Source organism: Mustelus asterias, chromosome 7, assembly GCF_964213995.1.
Source record: "Mustelus asterias chromosome 7, sMusAst1.hap1.1, whole genome shotgun sequence".
Taxonomy (NCBI): Eukaryota; Metazoa; Chordata; class Chondrichthyes; order Carcharhiniformes; family Triakidae; genus Mustelus; species Mustelus asterias.
Genome location: NC_135807.1, coordinates 140,389,766 through 140,408,414, shown reverse-complemented (window position 1 = coordinate 140,408,414; position 18,649 = coordinate 140,389,766). Strand labels below are relative to the sequence as shown.

Here is an 18,649-nt window from a genome sequence, read left to right as displayed (position 1 = left end):
AATTTTTAGCATGGCCAATCAACCTAACCCGCACATCTTTGGACTGTGGGAGGAAACCGGAGCACCCGGAGGAAACCCACGCAGACACGAGGAGAATGTGCGAACTCCACACAGACAGTGACCTAAGCCGGGAATCGAAATCAGGTCCCTGGAGCTGTGAAGCAGCAGTGCTAACCACTGTGCTACCATGCCGCCCTCGAGTTGGAATTTTGTTTAATTGAGAAAAGATCCTAACTAGAATGTAGAAAAAAATTGTTGGTCCTCAGATTTTGAATATTAGAAAGCTGGGGAGAAGCAATAACAGGATTAAAGCACTCTGCGTGTAAAAACAAAAATATATTGTCACTAGTGCCTGCAAGAGAAATTACAGGTCAGTTAGGATCCATGGGCCCTTTCAATGAAGAAAATACATCATGGACTTCCTATGCCGAGTGTTTTCAGTACTTTGTGCAAGCGAATAAAATTGCAGACGAGTTGTTCGTACCAGTTTTTCTCAGTGCAATAGGATGTAAAACTTCTAATTTGCTCTGGAGCTTAGTTCATCGAGCAAACTCAGGAACTACAACTTATGATGACTTGACGAAGATCCTTGAAGAGTCTTACTCTCCAAAGCCACTGATCATTGTGGAATGGTTCAGGTTCTACCCAGGGAATCAAGTGGAACGCGAAAGCATAGCTCAGTTTGTGGCAACCTTGAAAAGGCTGGCACAACATTGTGAGTTCGGTGAGTCGTTAGAATATACTTTTTGATATAATCTAATTTGTGGACATCAAAGCGAGGCTACTGAACATTTGATTTTAAAGACAGCAGTAGAAATCGCAGTGTCGATGATTTTGATTTGATTTATTATTGTCACATGTATTAACATACAGTGAAAAGTATTGTTTCTTGCGCGCTATACAGACAAAACATACCGTTCATAGAGAAGGAAACGAGAGAGTGCAGAATGTAGTGTTACAGTCATAGCTCGAGTGAAGAGAAAGATCAACTTAATACAAGATAAGTCATTCAAAAGTCTGACAGCAGCAGGGAAGAAGCTGTTCTTGAGTCGGTTGGTACGTGACCTCAGACTTTTGCATCTTTTTCCCCAAAGGAAGAAGGTGGAAGAGAGAATGTCCAGGGTGTGTGGGGTCCTTAATTATGCTGGCTGCTTTGCCGAGGCAGCGGGAAATGTAGACAGAGTCAATGGATGGGAGGCTAGTTTGCGTGATGGATTGGGCTAAATTCACAACCTTTTGTAGTTCATTGCGGTCTTGGGCAGAGCCGGAGCCATGCCAAGCTGTGATACAACCAGAAAGAATGCTTTCTATGGTGCATCTGTAAAAGTTGTTGAGAGTCGTAGCTGACATGTCAAATTTCTTTAGCCTTCTGAGAAAGTAGAGGCGTTGGTGGGCTTTCTTAACTATAGTGTCGGCATGGGGAGACCAGGACAGGTTGTTGGTGATCTGGACACCTAAAAACTTGAAGCTCTCGACCCTTTCTACTTCGTCCCTATTGATGTAGACAGGGGCATGTTCTCCTTTATGCTTCCTGAAGTCGATGACAATCTCCTTCGTTTTGTTGACATTGAGGGGGAGATTATTGTTGCTGCACCAGTTCACCAGATTCTCTATCTCATTCCTGTACTCTGTCTCATCATTGTTTGAGATCCGACCCACGACGGTGGTGTCGTCAGCAAACTTGAAAATCGAATTGGAGTGGAATTTGGCCACACAGTCATAGGTGTATAAGGAGTATAGTAAGGGGCTGAGAACACAGCCTTGTGGGCCACGGTATTGAGGATGATCGTGGAGGAGGTGTTATTGCCTACCCTTATTGATTGCGGTCTGTGAGTTAGGAAGTTCAGGATTCAGTCGCAGAGGGAGGTGCTGAGGCCCAGGCCACAGAATTTGGAGATGAGTTTAGTGGGAATAATAGTGTTGAAGGCTGAGCTGTAGTCAATAAATAGGAGTCTGACATAGGTGTCCTTGTTATCTAGGTGTTCCAGGGTTGAGTGGAACTGACTGCTAAAGAGGCTTCACAATTTGGTGCAGCAATGGAAATTCACAAGTTGGGACCTGTCCATAAGAAGTCAAAACAGCAACAAGAATGTCACAAATGTGCCAAATTGGGCCATTCAGTGAGTGAGTGCTGGAGCAAGGATAATCAATGTAAGAATTGTGACAAAATGGGTCACATTGCAAAAGCGTGTTGACTAGACCAGCTTTCTCTAAGAAGAATATTCAGAAGCAGAATCTGGATCTCTTCAAGAAGAAGAAAAAGTTGTATTCTACAAAAAGAATTTACAACATTGAAAAAAATGATTTAAAATTGTGAAGAAGAGAGTGTCCAGAAATATGATGAAGAGCTCCAATTGAACACTTGATCCACGCGGTGAATCACACAGATTCTGGATGACTCCAAAGTTATGTGGACACCTGTTCGGATGGAGGTTGATTCTGGTGCTGTTGTATCTTTAATTCCACACTAAGGGGCAATTTAGCACGGCCAATCCACCTAACCCGCACATCTTTGGAGTGTGAGAGGAAACCCATGCAGAAGAGAATGTGCAAGCTCCACGCAGGCAGTCACCTGAGGCTGGAATTGACCCCGAGTCCCTGGCATTGTAAGGCAGCAGTGCTAACTACTGTGCCATCATGCTGTCACGCTCCCATTTTCTCTGTCTCTCTCTGTCACGCTCCCACTCCTGCACGTGCTTTCTCTCTCTCTCTCTCGCTGACACGCTGCACTGTCTCCCTCTCTCTCTGACATGCTCCTCTCTCTCTGAGAAGTATGTGAGAATAAAAAACCTTTGGCAGAATTTTACTGTCTCTCCCACTGGCGGGATTTTCTGGTCCCACCAAATTCAGTAGCCTTTTAAACCCTTGCCGCATTTGACAGCCCTGCCCAAGCCGCAAAGGGGTGGTAAAATTCTGCCTTTCGTTTAGTTTCAAAGTCATGCATGCTTGTTGCTGAATTATTTTACTAGAATGCACATTCTGAGGGTGAGGACAGACACACTTTTTTCATACAAAACTTACTGCATATGGGCAGTGAGAAAGCAAATATGTTCTCTCTGTGATAGTAAAGTCAGTTGCCTTCTTGTGAGTGTAAAGAATACCTTCTGTGTCTCTGTAGTCTGAAAATTTCACTGCTCTGGTAGTTTCAGGTTGGAGGAAGATGTCTTTGTTTAAAGCTCGAGACTGGTGGTCCACAGTTGTGGGTGAACAAGAGGAATTTGACCAAGGATGCTTATGTGTTGCTGATGTGGATAACAGTGGAAATGGTAAGTGTAGTTGACATCCTGGCTTATAAGAATATTTTGTGGGGTAAAATAAAGTAATTTAGTTTGGCTGCTTAAAGAAATCCATTCCTTAATTTGACATTTGCTGGTTGTAGGATTTATTGTAGCTTCATATAAGCCAGCATAAACATTTATTTTACGAAAAGTCTTTAAACTGCGCACAAGTCCAGCTATTCCTACCCCCCACTCCTCATTTCTCTTTTATTTGTGATGAGTAGAACAAACTATTGATGTTGTTCCTTTCTCCATTAATTTGCAGTCATACCTCATTTCCTAGGTATTGTAAGAAAAAGGTATATTGGGCTTTAATCAGCATAGATAAAATATTGGAGCAGGCAAGGGGACCCTGAGGTATTATACGCCACTTAGAAGAGCAAATGAAAAACAGGCAGTAACAAGTACTTAGTAGAGCAGGTGAAAAGAGAATCAGAGGGCAGTAACCGCCACATGGAAGAGCTATCTATGACAGCACAAATAGAAATAGATCTGTATGATCTGATAGCCATTACAGAGATACTCCTGTAGGATGACAAAGACTGGAACTTGAATATTCAAGAATTCATGACATTTGGAAAAATCCATAAGCTAGGAAGAGGTGAAGGGATAGCTATGTTAATTATGGATAATATTAGTACATAAGAACATAAGAAATAGGAGCAGGAGTAGGCCATCTAGCCCCTTGAGCCTGCCTCGCCATTCAATAAGATCATGGCTGATCTGATAGTGGTTTAGTTCCACTTACCCGCCCGCTCCCCATAACCCTTAATTCCCTTATTGATCAGAAATCTATCTACCTGTGACTTAAACATATTTAACGAGGTAGCCTCCACTGCTTCAATGGACAAAGAATTCCAGAGATTCACTATCGTGTTGAACCATTAGAGAAAATCTCCATTACAAGGGAGGAAGTGTTAGGCTTTTTAGGGAATATAAAGACTGACAAATCCCCAGGGCCTGATGGAATCTATCCAAGGCTGCTCAGGGAAACGAGAGATGAAATCGCTGGGCCTCTGACGCAAATCTTTGTCTCGTCACTGGACACAGGTGAGGTCCCAGAGGATTGGAGGATAGCTAATGTGGTCCTGTTATTTAAGAAGGGTAGGAAGGATAACCCGGGAAATTATAGGTCGGTGAGCTTGACGTCCGTGGTCGGGAAGTTGTTGGAGAGGATTCTTAAAGATAGGATGTATGCGCATTTAGAAAGGAATAAACTCATTGACGATAGTCAGCATGGTTTTGTGAGAGGGAGGTCATGCCCACTAACCTGGTGGAGTTTTTTGAAGAAGTGACCAGAATGGTTGATGAGGGAAGGTCCGTGGATGTCGTCTATATGGACTTTAGTAAAGCGTTTGACAAAGTCCCTCATGGTAGGTTGGTGCAAAAGGTTGGATCTCATGGGATAAAGGGGGAGGTGGCTAGATGGGTGGAGAACTGGCTTGGTCACAGAAGACAGAGGGGAGTAGTGGAAGGGTCTTTTTCCGGCTGGATGCCTGTGACTAGTGGTGTTCCGCAGGGCTCTGTATTGGGACCTCTGCTGTTTGTGATTTATATAAACGATCTGGAAGAAGGTGTAACTGGGGTGATCAGTAAGTTTGCGGACGACATGAAAATGGCTGGACTTGCAGATAGCGAGGAACATTGTCAGAGGCTACAGAAGGATATAGATAGGCTGGAAATTTGGGCAAAGAAATGGCAGATGGAGTTCAATCCAGATAAATGCGAAGTGATGCATTTTGGTAGAACTAACGTAGGGGGGAGCTATACGATAAATGGCAGAACCATAAAGAGTGTAGATACGCAGAGGGACCTGGGTGTGCAAGTCCACAGATCCTTGAAGGTGACGTCACAGGTGGAGAAGGTAGTGAATAAGGCACATGGCATGCTTGCCTTTATAGGACGGGGCATAGAGTATAAAAGTTGGGGTCTGATGTTGCAGTTGTATAGAACGTTGGTTCGGCCGCATTTGGAATACTGTGCCCAGTTCTGGTCGCCACACTACCAGAAGGACATGGAGGCTTTAGAGAGAGTGCAGAGGAGGTTTACCAGGATGTTGCCTGGTATGGAAGGGCTTAGTTATGAGGAGAGATTGGGTAAACTGGGGTTGTTCTCACTGGAAAGACGGAGGATGAGGGGTGACCTAATAGAGGTGTATAAAATTATGAAAGGCATAGATAGGGTGAATGGTGGGAAGCTTTTTCCCAGGTCGGTGGTGACGTTCACGAGGGGTCATAGGTTCAAGGTGAGGGGGGGGGAGGTTTAACACGGATATCAGAAGGACGTATTTTACACAGAGGGTGGTGGGGGCCTGGAATGCGCTGCCGGGCAAGGTGGTGGAGGCAGACACACTGGGAACGTTTAAGACTTATCTGGATAGCCACATGAATGGAGTGGGAATGGAGGGATACAAAAGAATGGTCTAGTTTGGACCAGGGAGCGGCGCGGGCTTGGAGGGCCGAAGGGCCTGTTCCTGTGCTGTATTGTTCTTTGTTCTTTTGTACTCTGAGAGAAGAAGTTCCTCCTCATCTCTGTTCTAAACTGACTCCCCCTTATTTTGAGGCTGTATCCTCTAGTTCTTGTTTCCTTTCTAAGTGGAAAGAATCTCTCTGCCTCTACCCTGTCTAGCCCCTTCATTATCTTATATGTCTCTATAAGATCTTCCCTCAGCCTTCTAAACTCCAACGAGTACAGGCCCAATCTACTCAATCTCTCCTCATAAGCTAACCCCCTCATCTCCGGTATCAACCTGGTGAACCTTCTCTGTACTCCCTCCAAGGCCAATATATCCTTCCGCAAATAAGGGGACCAAAATTGCACACACTACTCTCGTTGCGGCCTCACCAGTACCTTGTGCAATTGCAGCAAGACCTCCCTGCTTTTATACTCCATCCCCTTCGCGATAAAGGCCAACATTCCATTTGCCTTCTTGATCACCTGCTGCACCTGCAAACTGAGTTTTTGCGATTCATGCACAAGGACCCCCAGGTCCCTCTGCACAGTAGCATGTTGTAATTTTTCACCATTTAAATAATAGTCCATTTTACTATTATTCCTTCCAAAGTGGATAACCTCACACTTGTCAACACTATACTCCATCTGCCAGATCCTAGCCCACTCAGAGCCTATCCAAATCTCTCTGCAGACTTTCCGCATCCTCCACGCATTTCGCTTTCCCACTCATCTTTGTGTCATCCGCAAACTTTGTTACCCTACACTTGGTCCCCTCTTCCAGATCGTCTATGTATATGGTAAACAGTTGAGGCCCCAGCACCGATCCCTGCGGCACGCCACTAGTCACCAACTGCCAACCAGAAAAGCACCTATTTATTCCAACTCTCTGCTTCCTGTTAGATAGCCAATTCTCAATCCACGCTAACACTTTACCCCCAACTCCGTGTACCTTAATCTTCTGCAGCAACCTTTTGTGAGGCACCTTATCGAACGCCTTCTGGAAATCTAAAAACACCACATCCACCGGTTCCCCTCTGTCAACTGCACTCATTACATCTTCATAAAAATCCAGTAAATTCGTCAATAGAATTGTCAATAGTACAATAGAGGTAGATAACTCTGGATTAATTCTGGAGATCAAGATGTAGAATCTGTTTGGGTAGAAATGAGAAATATTAAAATTAAGAAGTCACTTGTGGGGGTGGTTTATAGCCCCCCTAACAGTGTAAGCACACTGTATGATGGGGTATATAGGAAGAAATAATGGGGGCTTGTGAAAAAGGCATGGGAATAAACATGGACAAATCAGATTGACAATACTGGCCTGGATGATGAGTTCATAGTGTTCTTGGGATAGTTTCTTAGAACAGCACGTTCTAGAGCCAACCAGAGAGCAGAGAACTATACTAGATCTGGCAATATGCAATGAAACAGGCTTTATTAATGACCTCATAGTGAATGTGCCTTAGGTAGTATGATCATTCTATGATTGAATTTCATGTTCAGTTTAAGGGAGAGAGGAGTGGATCTAATATTAATGTTATAAACTTAAATATGGGCAATTATGGGGACAGAGTTTGCTAAATTGAATTGGGAAATTAGGTTAAGGGATTGGTTAGTAAAGGTGCAGTGGTAAATATTTAAGGAGATATTTCAGAATCCTCAGATAAGATACACTCCAGTGAGAAAGAAAGACTCTGAGGGAACAACTCACCATCCATGGCTAACTAAAGAAGTTAAAAATAGTATCAAACTGAAAGAAAAAGCATATAGTTCCACAATGATGAATGGCAGGTCAGAAGATTGGATAGAATATAAACAGCAGCAAAGAATGACTAAAAATTTAATAAGGAGGAAGAAATTAGAGTATGAGCAAAGGATTGCTGGAAGTATGAGAACACAGAGTTTCTACAGGTATTCAAACAAGGAAAGGAGTAAGTAAAGTGAGCGTTGGTCCTTAGAGAGTGAGAATGGGGAATTAATAATGGAAATAAGGAAACTGGATGAATTATAACAGATATTTTGCCTTCGATGTAGAGGATACAAATAGCATCCCTTAAATAATTATGAATCAGGACGGAGGGAGGAACTTAAAACAGTTACAGTCACCAAGGAAAGGATACTGAGAAAATTATGAGAACCAGAAGTTGCTGAGTCCCCACCTCCATGATGGACTTCATTGTACATTTTTAAAAGAAGTGGCTGCTGAAATAGTAGATGCATTGATTTTCAAATCTCCCAACATTCCCTACATTCTGGAAAGGGCTCATCAGATTGGAAAATAGAGAATGTGTCTCTTTTATTCAGTAAAGGATGGTGACAGAAAGCAAGATGCTACAGGGCAGTTAACAACATCTGTTGGAGGGAAATTGTTGAAATCTATTATTAAGAAAGCACTTATAGGGGGCACTCGAAAAATCTCAATGCAATCAAGCAGAGTAAACATGGTTTTGTGAAAGGGAAATCACATTTGACTAACTTATTGGAGTTCTTTGAGAAAGTAACAAGCAACGTGGATAAAAGGGAACTTGCAATTGTGCTGTACCTAGATTACCAGAATTCATTTGACAAGGTGCCACATTAAAGTTTACGACACAAAATAAGAGCTCAAGCTGTCGGGGGTAACATTAGCATGGATAGAGAATTGGTTAGCTAACAAGAAGCAGAGAGTAGGCATAAATAGGTCTTTTTGGGTTGGCAAGATGTGACAAATTGAGTGCCATAGGGATCAATGCCAGGACTTCAAGTATTTACATTTATATCAATGACTTGGATGAAGGCACTGTGATAGCTAGATTTGCTGATGATATAAAGATTGGTAGGAAAGTAAGTTGTGAAGAGGACAAAATGAGTCTGCAAAGGAAAATAGACAGGTTAAGTGAGTGGGCAACAATGAAGCAAATGGTGTATAATGTGGGAAAATGTGAACTTGTTCACTTTGGCAGAAAGAATAGAAAAGCAGCATATCATCAAATGAAGGGAGATTGCAGAACTCTTGTGGTCCAGAGGAATCTGGGTGTCATGGTACATGAATCAGGAAATGTTAGTATGTCGGTTGTCAGGAAGCATTGGTAGTTGTAAGTAATCCATGGTTGTATTATTGGATATTAGAAATAAGGTACAGATTAAATTTAGTTTTTCTGTGTAAGAAGGGTAAAACTCTAGTTACTTTGCATGTATGGTGGATTTTGGTTTCAGTTCAAACTGTGCTTGGATTGTACTTAAGAGTTCATGATGTAAAAATAAACATGGGCTTAGAGAAAGAATGAAGTGTTGTTTAGCAACCAGGGGCAAATCTTTAGGTTAGGAAGGTGGTTTGAGTTTAGTCTTAAACTGAAACTATAGCAGTCAGAGTTAGGAAGCTCTGCTAGAAGAAAAGCCATTTCAAGGAGTAATGGAAAAGAAAGCTAGTCCAGAAGTTAAAGGACAGTTAGAACATAGAACATAGAACATAGAACATTACAGCGCAGAACAGGCCCTTCGGCCCACGATGTTGCACCGACCAGTTAAAAAAAAAGTGACCCTCCAACCTAAACCAATTTCTTTTCGTCCATGAACGAAACAGTTCTAGAAACTGGAGAATGAAGAGAAGTTTGCAGGAAGATTGAAGTGAAAGGAACAAAGAGGAGCTGTCATTGGGGTAGAAAGTTTATTTATTAGTGTCATGAATAGACTTACATTAACACTTCATTGTAGTTACTGTGAAAATCCCCTAGTCACCACACTCCGACGCTTGTTCAGGTACACTGAGGGAGAATTTAGCATGACCAATGCACCTAACCAGCACATCTTTTGTACTGTGGGCGGAAACCGGAGCACCCGGAGGAAACCCACACAGACACAGGGAGAATGTGCAGACTCTGCACAGACAGTGACCCCCGCTGGGAATCGAACCTGGGTCCCTGGCGCAGTCAGGCAGCAGTGCTAACCACTGTGCCACCGTGCCTTGTTCGTTGAAGTTAAAGGCAGATTGAAAAGTGCAGACTTGGTGGAGTTAGAACAAAGAACAATACAGCACAGGAACAGGCCCTTCAGCCCTCCAAGCCCGTGCCGCTCCCTGGTCCAAACTAGACCATTCTTTTGTATCCCTCCATTCCCACTCCGTTCATGTGGCTATCTAGATAAGTCTTAAACATTCCCAGTGTGTCCGCCTCCACCACCTTGCCTGTCAGCGCATTCCAGGCCCCCACCACCCTCTGTGTAAAATATGTCCTTCTGATATCTGTGTTAAACCTCCCCCCCTTCACCTTGAACCTATGACCCCTCGTGAACGTCACCACCGACCTGGGGAAAAGCTTCCCACCGTTCATCCTATCTATGCCTTTCATAATTTTATACACCTCTATTAAGTCTCCCCTCATCCTCTGTCTTTCCAGGGAGAACAACCCCAGTTTACCCAATCTCTCCTCATAACTAAGCCCCTCCATACCAGGCAACATCCTGGTAAACCTCCTCTGTACTCTCTCCAAAGCCTCCACGTCCTTCTGGTAGTGTGGCGACCAGAACTGGACGCAGTATTCCAAATGCGGCCGAACCAACGTTCTATACATCTGCAACATCAGACCCCAACTTTTATACTCTATGCCCCGTCCTATAAAGGCAAGCGTGCCATATGCCTTCTTCACCACCTGTGACGCCACCTGTGATGTTAGCTAGTGAAAAACCAGTGATATCTGAAGCACTTCTAAAATTGGTGATATCTTTCTACATCCTTTGAAGTAAAAGGTTGAAGCAATTGTGAAACAATTGGTTACTAGATCCCTGAGAGACTCTGAAAGTTTGAAGAATCCTGGCTATTCAAGACACAGGAATACTGAAAGGAAATTCGGAAAACCTGGAGGCAGATCCTTGCTGAAACCAGCTGAGGGAAAGCATTGTTTGAAATAAAATTCCAAGGTGTGTCCGTTTGCGAGTGGAGTTTGAAAACACTCTGGTGGAAACTGGAGTCCAGTGCGATCGGCTGATTCACAGTGTAATAATCATCAGGTGGTAGAGGGATAAATTTGAGGAAAAATCCATTGTTTTGTTTTTAAAAGCTAATTGACAGTCCTATCATTCTGTTCATCCACGTTTTCTAAAAAGAATAAAAGTTATGACCCTTGAGCCAGGTTCCCAATCTGGGACCTTCCTGTCCAGTAGTACTGGGATTCTAATAAGGTACAGTAGGTGATTTCAGAAGGCAAATGAAATGTGGATCTTTATTGCAAGAGGAATGGAATATAAAAATAGGGAAGTTTTGCAACTGTTGTACAGGGCATTGGTGAGGCTGCATCTGGAGCACTGTGTACAGTTTTGGTCTCCTTATTTAAGAAAAGATACAGTTCAGAGAAGGTACACTCACAGCTGATTGATAGAGTTATGTTATGACGAAAGTTGGAAAGGCTGGGCCTCTATCCATTTGGAGATCAGAAGGTTCAAATGTGATCCAATTGAAACTTATAAGTTCCCCCAGGGACTTGACAGGGTGGATGCTGAAAGAATGTTTCCCCTTGCTGGAGAGACTAGAACTAGGGGACACAGTTTAAAAATAAAGGATCTCTCATTTAAGATGGTGATGAGAATAATTTTTTTCTGAGTGTCATGAATCTTTGGAACTCCGTTTCCCGGAGAGCAGTGGAGGCAGGGTCACTGAATATTTTTAAGGCAGAGCTAGATAATCTACTCTTGATTGGCAAGAAGAGCCAAGGGTAAGGCCACAATCAGATCAGCCATGATTTTATTGAATGGTAAAATGATTTTGAGGGGTCAAATGGCCGCCTTCTCCTCCTAGTTTGTATTCATAGTGTCATGGAGAAAAGTTAGGCGAAGAAAGCTCCTGACTGAGCTACATCCCTTTTGGTTCTGCATCTTTTCTAAGAAAAAATATGTGAAATGAGCATGAGGACTTAAAGCCCTGACAACCAGCTGATTAGGGGAGTTGACTACACAGACTAGGTCACTCCTGTATGTTAAACAAGATCTGAAACCCCTTGTAGGATTTCACTACATCATTTGAATCTATGGGATGCCCTGTGATTTTATGTACCCTCACCTTGAATAAATTGTACCTTGTAGACGCTAGGTATAAAAATTCAGTAATTTTGCAAATTAATATTTATCCTGATTATATAATTACTTGCAGATGTTTATTAGTTAACTGCTTTGACTGTTTATGCTTCATGATGTATTCAGGTGAACAATGTCATCAAATTAAATTTTTTTCTGCTGTTTTCAGACAAAATTATTGTTGGCAGTTATAAGGGAATTCTACGTATCTATTCCCCACAGCCTGCCAAACCTGGAGCAGCACTTCAGCCAGAGGAGTTAATCCTCGAGCTTCAACTACAGGATTCTATATTGCAAGTGGAAGTTGGCAAATTTGTCTCGTAAGTTAATGAAAGAAAGAGTAGAGAAATGCAATAATTTAATAATTGAATTTAGAAACTGCTCATGGATATGGCCGAGGGTTGGAACAGAAGTATTTTTCATGTTTATGGTGATGTGGTTGGTAACTGCACTGTCTTGTGTCCTGTATTTTGGTCGGCAGTAGAGAGACTATTAGCTGCAGTGGCCTGAAAACTAGGTAGGTGGGTGGGTGGGGTGGGGGGAAGAAATAGGTTAGTTTCCATTTCTGATTGCAATTCACTGAGCAGTCCAGAAACAAAGAATTATCCAGCGTGAACTGGGTGCCGTGCTGACTCATTTGGAACATAGGAACAAGAAGCAGAAGTCGGCAAATTCAGCCCTTCGAGTCGGCTCTGCCATTCAATCAGATCCTGGCTGATCTCTCCCTGGTCTCAAATCCACCTCCCCACCTGTTCCCCACATCCCTCTTCCCTTTTTATTAGAAATATGCCTATCTCCTTCTTGAAACCATTCAATGATTCAGACTCCACCGCGCGATGGGGCAGCGAGTTCCACAGATTCTCCACGCTCTGCGAGAAGCAGTTCCTCCTCATCTCAGTTTTAAATCTACCTCCTCTCAACCTATACCTGTGACCTCCTGTTCGAGATTGCCCCGTAAGAGGAAACATTTGGTCTACATTTACTTTATCAATCCCTTTTAAAATTTTATATACTTCGATTGGATCCCCTCTCAGCCTTCTAAACTCCAGCGAGTACAAACCCAAACTGTTTATGTCAACCCTTCATCCCCAGAATCAATCGGGTGAACCTCCTCTGAACGGCCTCCAAAGCTACCACATCCTTCCTCAGATAAGGAGACCAAAACTGGACACAATACTCCAGATGTGGTATTTTTTATATATATATGTATAGACCATATGTATAGGGTCTCACCAACACCCTATACACTTGCAACAACACTTCTCTACTTTTATACTCCAGTCCTTTTGCAATAATGCCAACGTCCCATTTGCCTTTTTTATTACATGCTGCATCTGCATACTGAGTTTCTGTGATCCATGAACATAGACTCCCAGATCCCTCTGCCTGGACGCATTTTGAATCTGCTTTCCATTTAGGTAATAATTTGCCTCTCTATTTTTTCTGCCAAAATGGATAACCTCACATTTATTCACTTGTCGATCTATCTAATTAATCTCACCTCTTCCCCGTAGCTCTCAGATTCTGTTTTGGAAGTTGATCTTGAATCTGTTTTCACCATCCTTTCACCTTGTGCATTCCTGATCACCACAACTCACTGCTCACTGTTGATCATTTTTCTTTTGTCAATAAGTATGTGTCCTTTGGTTGTTGATCATTCTGTTAGAACAGTTTCCTGAGCATGTGCAATTGAGAACTGGATTGTGATCCGGTGTGATATCTTGTTGATCAATCGCCTGCTCAATATTACTGTTTGGGTGCACATGGCAAGCAGCCACATGAAGGGTGGAATTACACTCCTGTATAAGTCGGTGCTTTCCAGAGAGGAATGGGGTTTTGGAGGAAAGGAACTGCTCGTTCTCACTGAGATAAAAAATTTCTCCATGTTCTGCAAACCTGGGCTTTAGGAGGTTTATTTTAAGTGGTTCAAAATTGACGCAGAATATTGAGAGATTTTGTAAGGAAGAACAGATACGTGTCTGGTACCTTCATTTAATACCAATTCAGGTCTTGAAAAACTGCATCTGATCACCATCTGGTGGCCAGGGCTTAGAACTACCTCATTACAGATAACTGCTCATTCACAGGATGGTTTCAATCCTAAATGTTTCAAGGTTAAAGATTTATGTTATAATCCATGAATAAAATCATGGAATTTTATTTTTCTTTTTCTGTGAGGTTGGAAGAAATACCCAGTGTCTGGAAAGTTGGACCACTTCCTATTGATTATTTCCTTTAAATATAGATTGTTCAGTTAGACTAAAAACACAATTTAGAGTAAATGAGTGCACAACTTCACTCATTTACACCCCATCCATCATCTTACCCAGTACAAAGCAGCTTGCTTGATGGGCACCCCATCCACCATGTTCAACATCCACCTTATCCACACCAATGCACAGTGGCAGCAGCGTGTACCATCTGCAAGATGCAATGCAGCAGCTCAACCAGACACCCTTGACAGCACCTTCCAACCCATGGCCACTACCATCTTGAATGACAAGGGCAACAGATGCATGGAATACCAGCACGTCCGAGTCACACACCACTTTGACTTTGAAATATATCGCTTCCCCTTCACTGTTGCTGAGTTGAAATTCTGGAACTCCTTTCCTAACAGCGTGGTGTATATACCTACACATCATAGATTGCAGCAGTTCAAGAAGGTGGCTCACCACCACCTTCTCGAGGGCAATTAGGGATGGGTAATAAACACAAGCCTAACCAACAAAGCCATGCCCCATGAAATAATTATTTTTTTAAATCATAAATGTATAAAAGTTGAGTCTTGTCGAGGAAAGTAATCCATGATGCCAGGTGCAAAAAGCTTTAAACAAAAAACACAGGAATGTGAGGCCAGTCAGTCACCTGCGCCGACTCCATCATTCTTTTAGATGGTGACTGATGAGTATCTCCGCTGCTCCAGAGTACCTGGGAACATGAATGCTACTTGTGGATGTTTTCTCTTGCCAGTTCCCTGAAATTGGGATCTCTTCTGTTGGAGGCCTCCCTATTCTCCATGTCTCATTTATACACTGGCTAAAGACAATGAGGCACTGAGGAAGATCTATGTGGAAGGGTCAGTGATGTTGCAAATATAAATAATGTCAGCTGTTGAAATGATGTTTGATTTCCTGTGGGAACATGTCCCAATTTGAAAATCCTTTTTATCGTCCCCATATTGAGTCCCACAACTAAAGTGGTAATTGAGTTGGCCAGTGATGCAACCCCTCTTAACCATTACTGAAATAGTAACCCTGCTCACTCCACATGACCCCAACAAGCCACATGCCTTTGACTGTGCCCACTTGACATATACAATCATTTCTGTATATTGTGATAGTGGACACCCAAGCCTATGAGCTGGAACAATATATATTCAACGTATGGGAGACTATAATGCTGTTTTGAACAATGTTCAACTTTTGTGTTGTGATGTTAGGAAATAAGATGCCGTGAAACTGTTATTTGTTCAAATCAATAATTTTTCAAAATTATTTTGTGGGATGTGGCTGCCGCTGGCTGGGCCAGCATTTATTGTCCATCCCTAATTGCCCTTGAGGGTCACCCACATTGCTGTGGTTCTGGAGTCACATGTGGACAATGCTAGGTAAGGACGGCAGATTTCCTTCCCCAATGGACATTAGTGGTTAGCACTGCTGCTTCACAGTGCCAGGGTCCCGGGTTCGATTCCTGGCTTGGGTCACTATATGTGTGGAGTTTGCACGTTCTCCCCGTGTCTGCATGGGTTTCCTCCGGGTGCTCCAGTTTCCTCCCACATTCTGAAAGATGTGCTGGTTAGGTGCATTGACCCAAATAGGCGCCAGACTGTGGTGAGTAGGGGAATTTCACAGTAACTTCATTACAATGTTAATGTAAGCCTTACTTGTGACAAATAAATAAATGTTTTTATTGAGGGTTTTTCAGTTTACATTTTACCACAAGGTGCGACAAATTTCCAAAATCTAGTACAGTACAAAGTGATCATTATTCCACATATTCAGAAAAGACCCACAAATACTCAAACAAATGGTTAATGATTATTGTAATCGATGTAGTCAGCATGTCCTTTCGTAGGAATAATGAAAAGATACCAGAAAGAGCGGGGAATATCAGGATAATGGGATAAAGCCATGAACACATGGCATCATAATGCATGGCATCCTCTACAAGATAATAAAGGCAGAACTACACAATATTAAGGATCCCTTATGGGGTAAAATACAATCAATCAGGACCTAACTCAGCATCCCAAGACCTCCAAGCAATGAAAGGATACCCTAGAAAAAGGGGAACATCAGTGTACCGCCATCGGTACAAGACATGGCGTGGCAGTGTACACTCTCATATACAGGAGCCAGTGAGCCAAGGATTCTTACACCACACCAAGACTCGCAACACAACTGACCTAACTCTTCTTCAGCCATATTTGATGCACCATTCAGGCCCCACCATCAGTGAGATGCCACCCATTTTTCCCTCATCAAAGAAACCCTAACAACAGGATAATATGTCCACCATACATCCCATGAATCAAGTAATCACTGTCACTATCTGCGCAGCCAAATAAATATAGAAGAGCCAACCCAAGAGATAGCGAAGGATTAGCTGATCATGCCTGGGCATGCAGCAGTACATATTTCCCCAACTCCAAAAACACCAGAGATGCCAACGGCAGGGGAAAAAAGAACCTAGTCTTTTCCAGGATACATGATCTGTGTGGACCCCCATAGGAGATGTGCAACGATTCCTTATTCCCAACAGTGCAACAGGATAACAGGCGACATCAGCCGTTCACGCCCTGCTGCCACTACAAGCGAGGATGGAGAATTTGGCGCTCAGCCTAAATCTCCATTCACTGCAGTGGGACCAGAAAATCCCACTGGCGTGAACAGCCGGAAGCTTCCGGCCAAAATCACAAACTCAGAAGTATAATCACAAGGGAATGGTGGCACAGTGGTTAGCACTGCTGCCTTACAACGCTCGGGACCCAGGTTCGATTCCTGGCTTATGTCACTGTCTATGTGGAGCCTGTATGTTCTCCCCGTGTCTGCGTGGGTTTCCTCCGGGTGCTCCGGTTTTCTCCCACAGTCCAAAAGGCGTTCTGGTTAGGGTACATTGGCCACGCTAAACTTTCCCTCCGTGTACCCGAACAGGCGCCGGAGTGTGGCGACTAGGGGATTTTCACAGTAACTTCATTGCAGTGTTAATGTAAGCCTACTTGTGACACTAATAAATAAACTTAACTTGATGCAAACGAAGGCCTGCTCACCAGTGAAACCACCACTGTGAACTGGGCCCCACCTTTGAAGTTAGGTTTTTCAGGTGGAAAAACCTGAAATAAACTGCCTAACTAAGTGGTAGAAGCTATCTCCAACTGCCTCAATCAAACAAAGATTTATTGATTTAAATTGGCTGCCCGTTGGCAAGATTTAGCCAGGATCTTCCAGGAACATAACACATATTATACACATCAGGATCAAATAATTATATGCATCAGGTTTTCTAATAAAGGATTAAAAGATGAGAAGCACCAGAGTCCATGAAAACACGGCACGGCATGGCACCCCTGTGTTCGCATCATGTGACCCCCAAGTCCAGATTTTTATTCAATTCAAATTCGCCATCTGCTGTGGTTGGATTTGTTCCCAGACGATTATCCTGGTTCTCTGGAATATTAGTCCAGCAACAATGCTATCACACCACTGCTCTGAATAATGAAATTAACAGCATGTCATTGATCAGCAGAGGGAGCCATTTTACTGCAAATGTGAACCAACAGAGCAAGTTTACTGTAGAAATACCCAGCTATTTATATCCTTAATTCTAGTATTTTGTGCCGTATACATCACATCACCAATTGGTTCAAAGTTTAAGATAAATTGTCACACCAGATAATATTAGCAATGTATAGATCAGCTCAGGTCCCACAAGAGGGCTGTCATTTTACCTGTGATGCTGCTGAGTTTAATTTTACCAAGTGCTTCTTTGTTCTGCTTTTAGGATTCAGCTGAATGTATAGCTGTATAAGTGCTTTCAAAAATAATGGGAATAAAATTGAAATAACCCATAAAAGGGAATTTCCACAGTAACTTCATTGCAGTGTTAATGTAAGTCTGCTTGTGACACTAATAAAAAAAAAAGTCACTAAGTTGGAAATAATTTGAGTGGCCTCAGATATGAACACATGATCCTATCTGAGGTTTAACTCTGGCACAACTCCCAGCATGCAATGATGTTATTTAACCAGATGCACTCCCAGAATGCAAAGGTCAATCAAGAAACACCTACACCAGCCACATTGATTTTAAACTGCCCATGGCCCACGGCTATCATAGATGGCCTTAACAAGCTGGACTTGTGGCTATTTGGCTTTGAAGAAACTTTGCTTTAATTGATGTTTTGAATAAACCCCACCAAAACCAACTTAGAACATAGAAAGCCACAGCACAAACAGGCCCTTCGGCCCACAAGTTGCGCTGATCATATCCCTACCTCTAGGCCTATCTATAGCCCTCAATCCCATGTACTCATCCAGAAGTCTCTTAAAAGACCCCAACGAGTTTGCCTCCACCACCACCGACGTCAGCCGATTCCACTCACCCACCACCCTCTGAGTGAAAAACTTACCCCTGACATCTCCTCTGTACCTACCCCCCAGCACCTTAAACCTGTGTCCTCTCGTAGCAACCATTTCAGCCCTTGGAAATAGCCTCTGAGAGTCTACCCTATCCAGACCTCTCAACATCTTGTAAACCTCTATCCAGGTCACCTCTCATCCTTCGTCTCTCCAGGGAGAAGAGACCAAGCTCCCTCAACCTATCCTCATAAGGCATGCCCCCCAATCCAGGCAACATCCTTGTAAATCTCCT

General features: G+C 43.0%; 1 protein-coding gene across 3 annotated transcripts in view; it reads left to right on the top strand.

Moving 5' to 3' along the window:
- The window catches only part of bbs9 (Bardet-Biedl syndrome 9), a 384,043-nt gene that overhangs the window by 1,975 nt on the left and 363,419 nt on the right, over positions 1-18,649 (top strand). For all 3 annotated transcript variants that reach the window (XM_078217175.1, XM_078217174.1, XM_078217173.1), the window contains exons 2-3: positions 3,144-3,266; positions 11,947-12,097. In XM_078217175.1, the coding sequence (XP_078073301.1) occupies positions 3,161-3,266; positions 11,947-12,097 (257 nt within the window). In that variant the 5' untranslated portion in view covers positions 3,144-3,160. The remainder of the gene's footprint in view (positions 1-3,143; positions 3,267-11,946; positions 12,098-18,649) is intronic.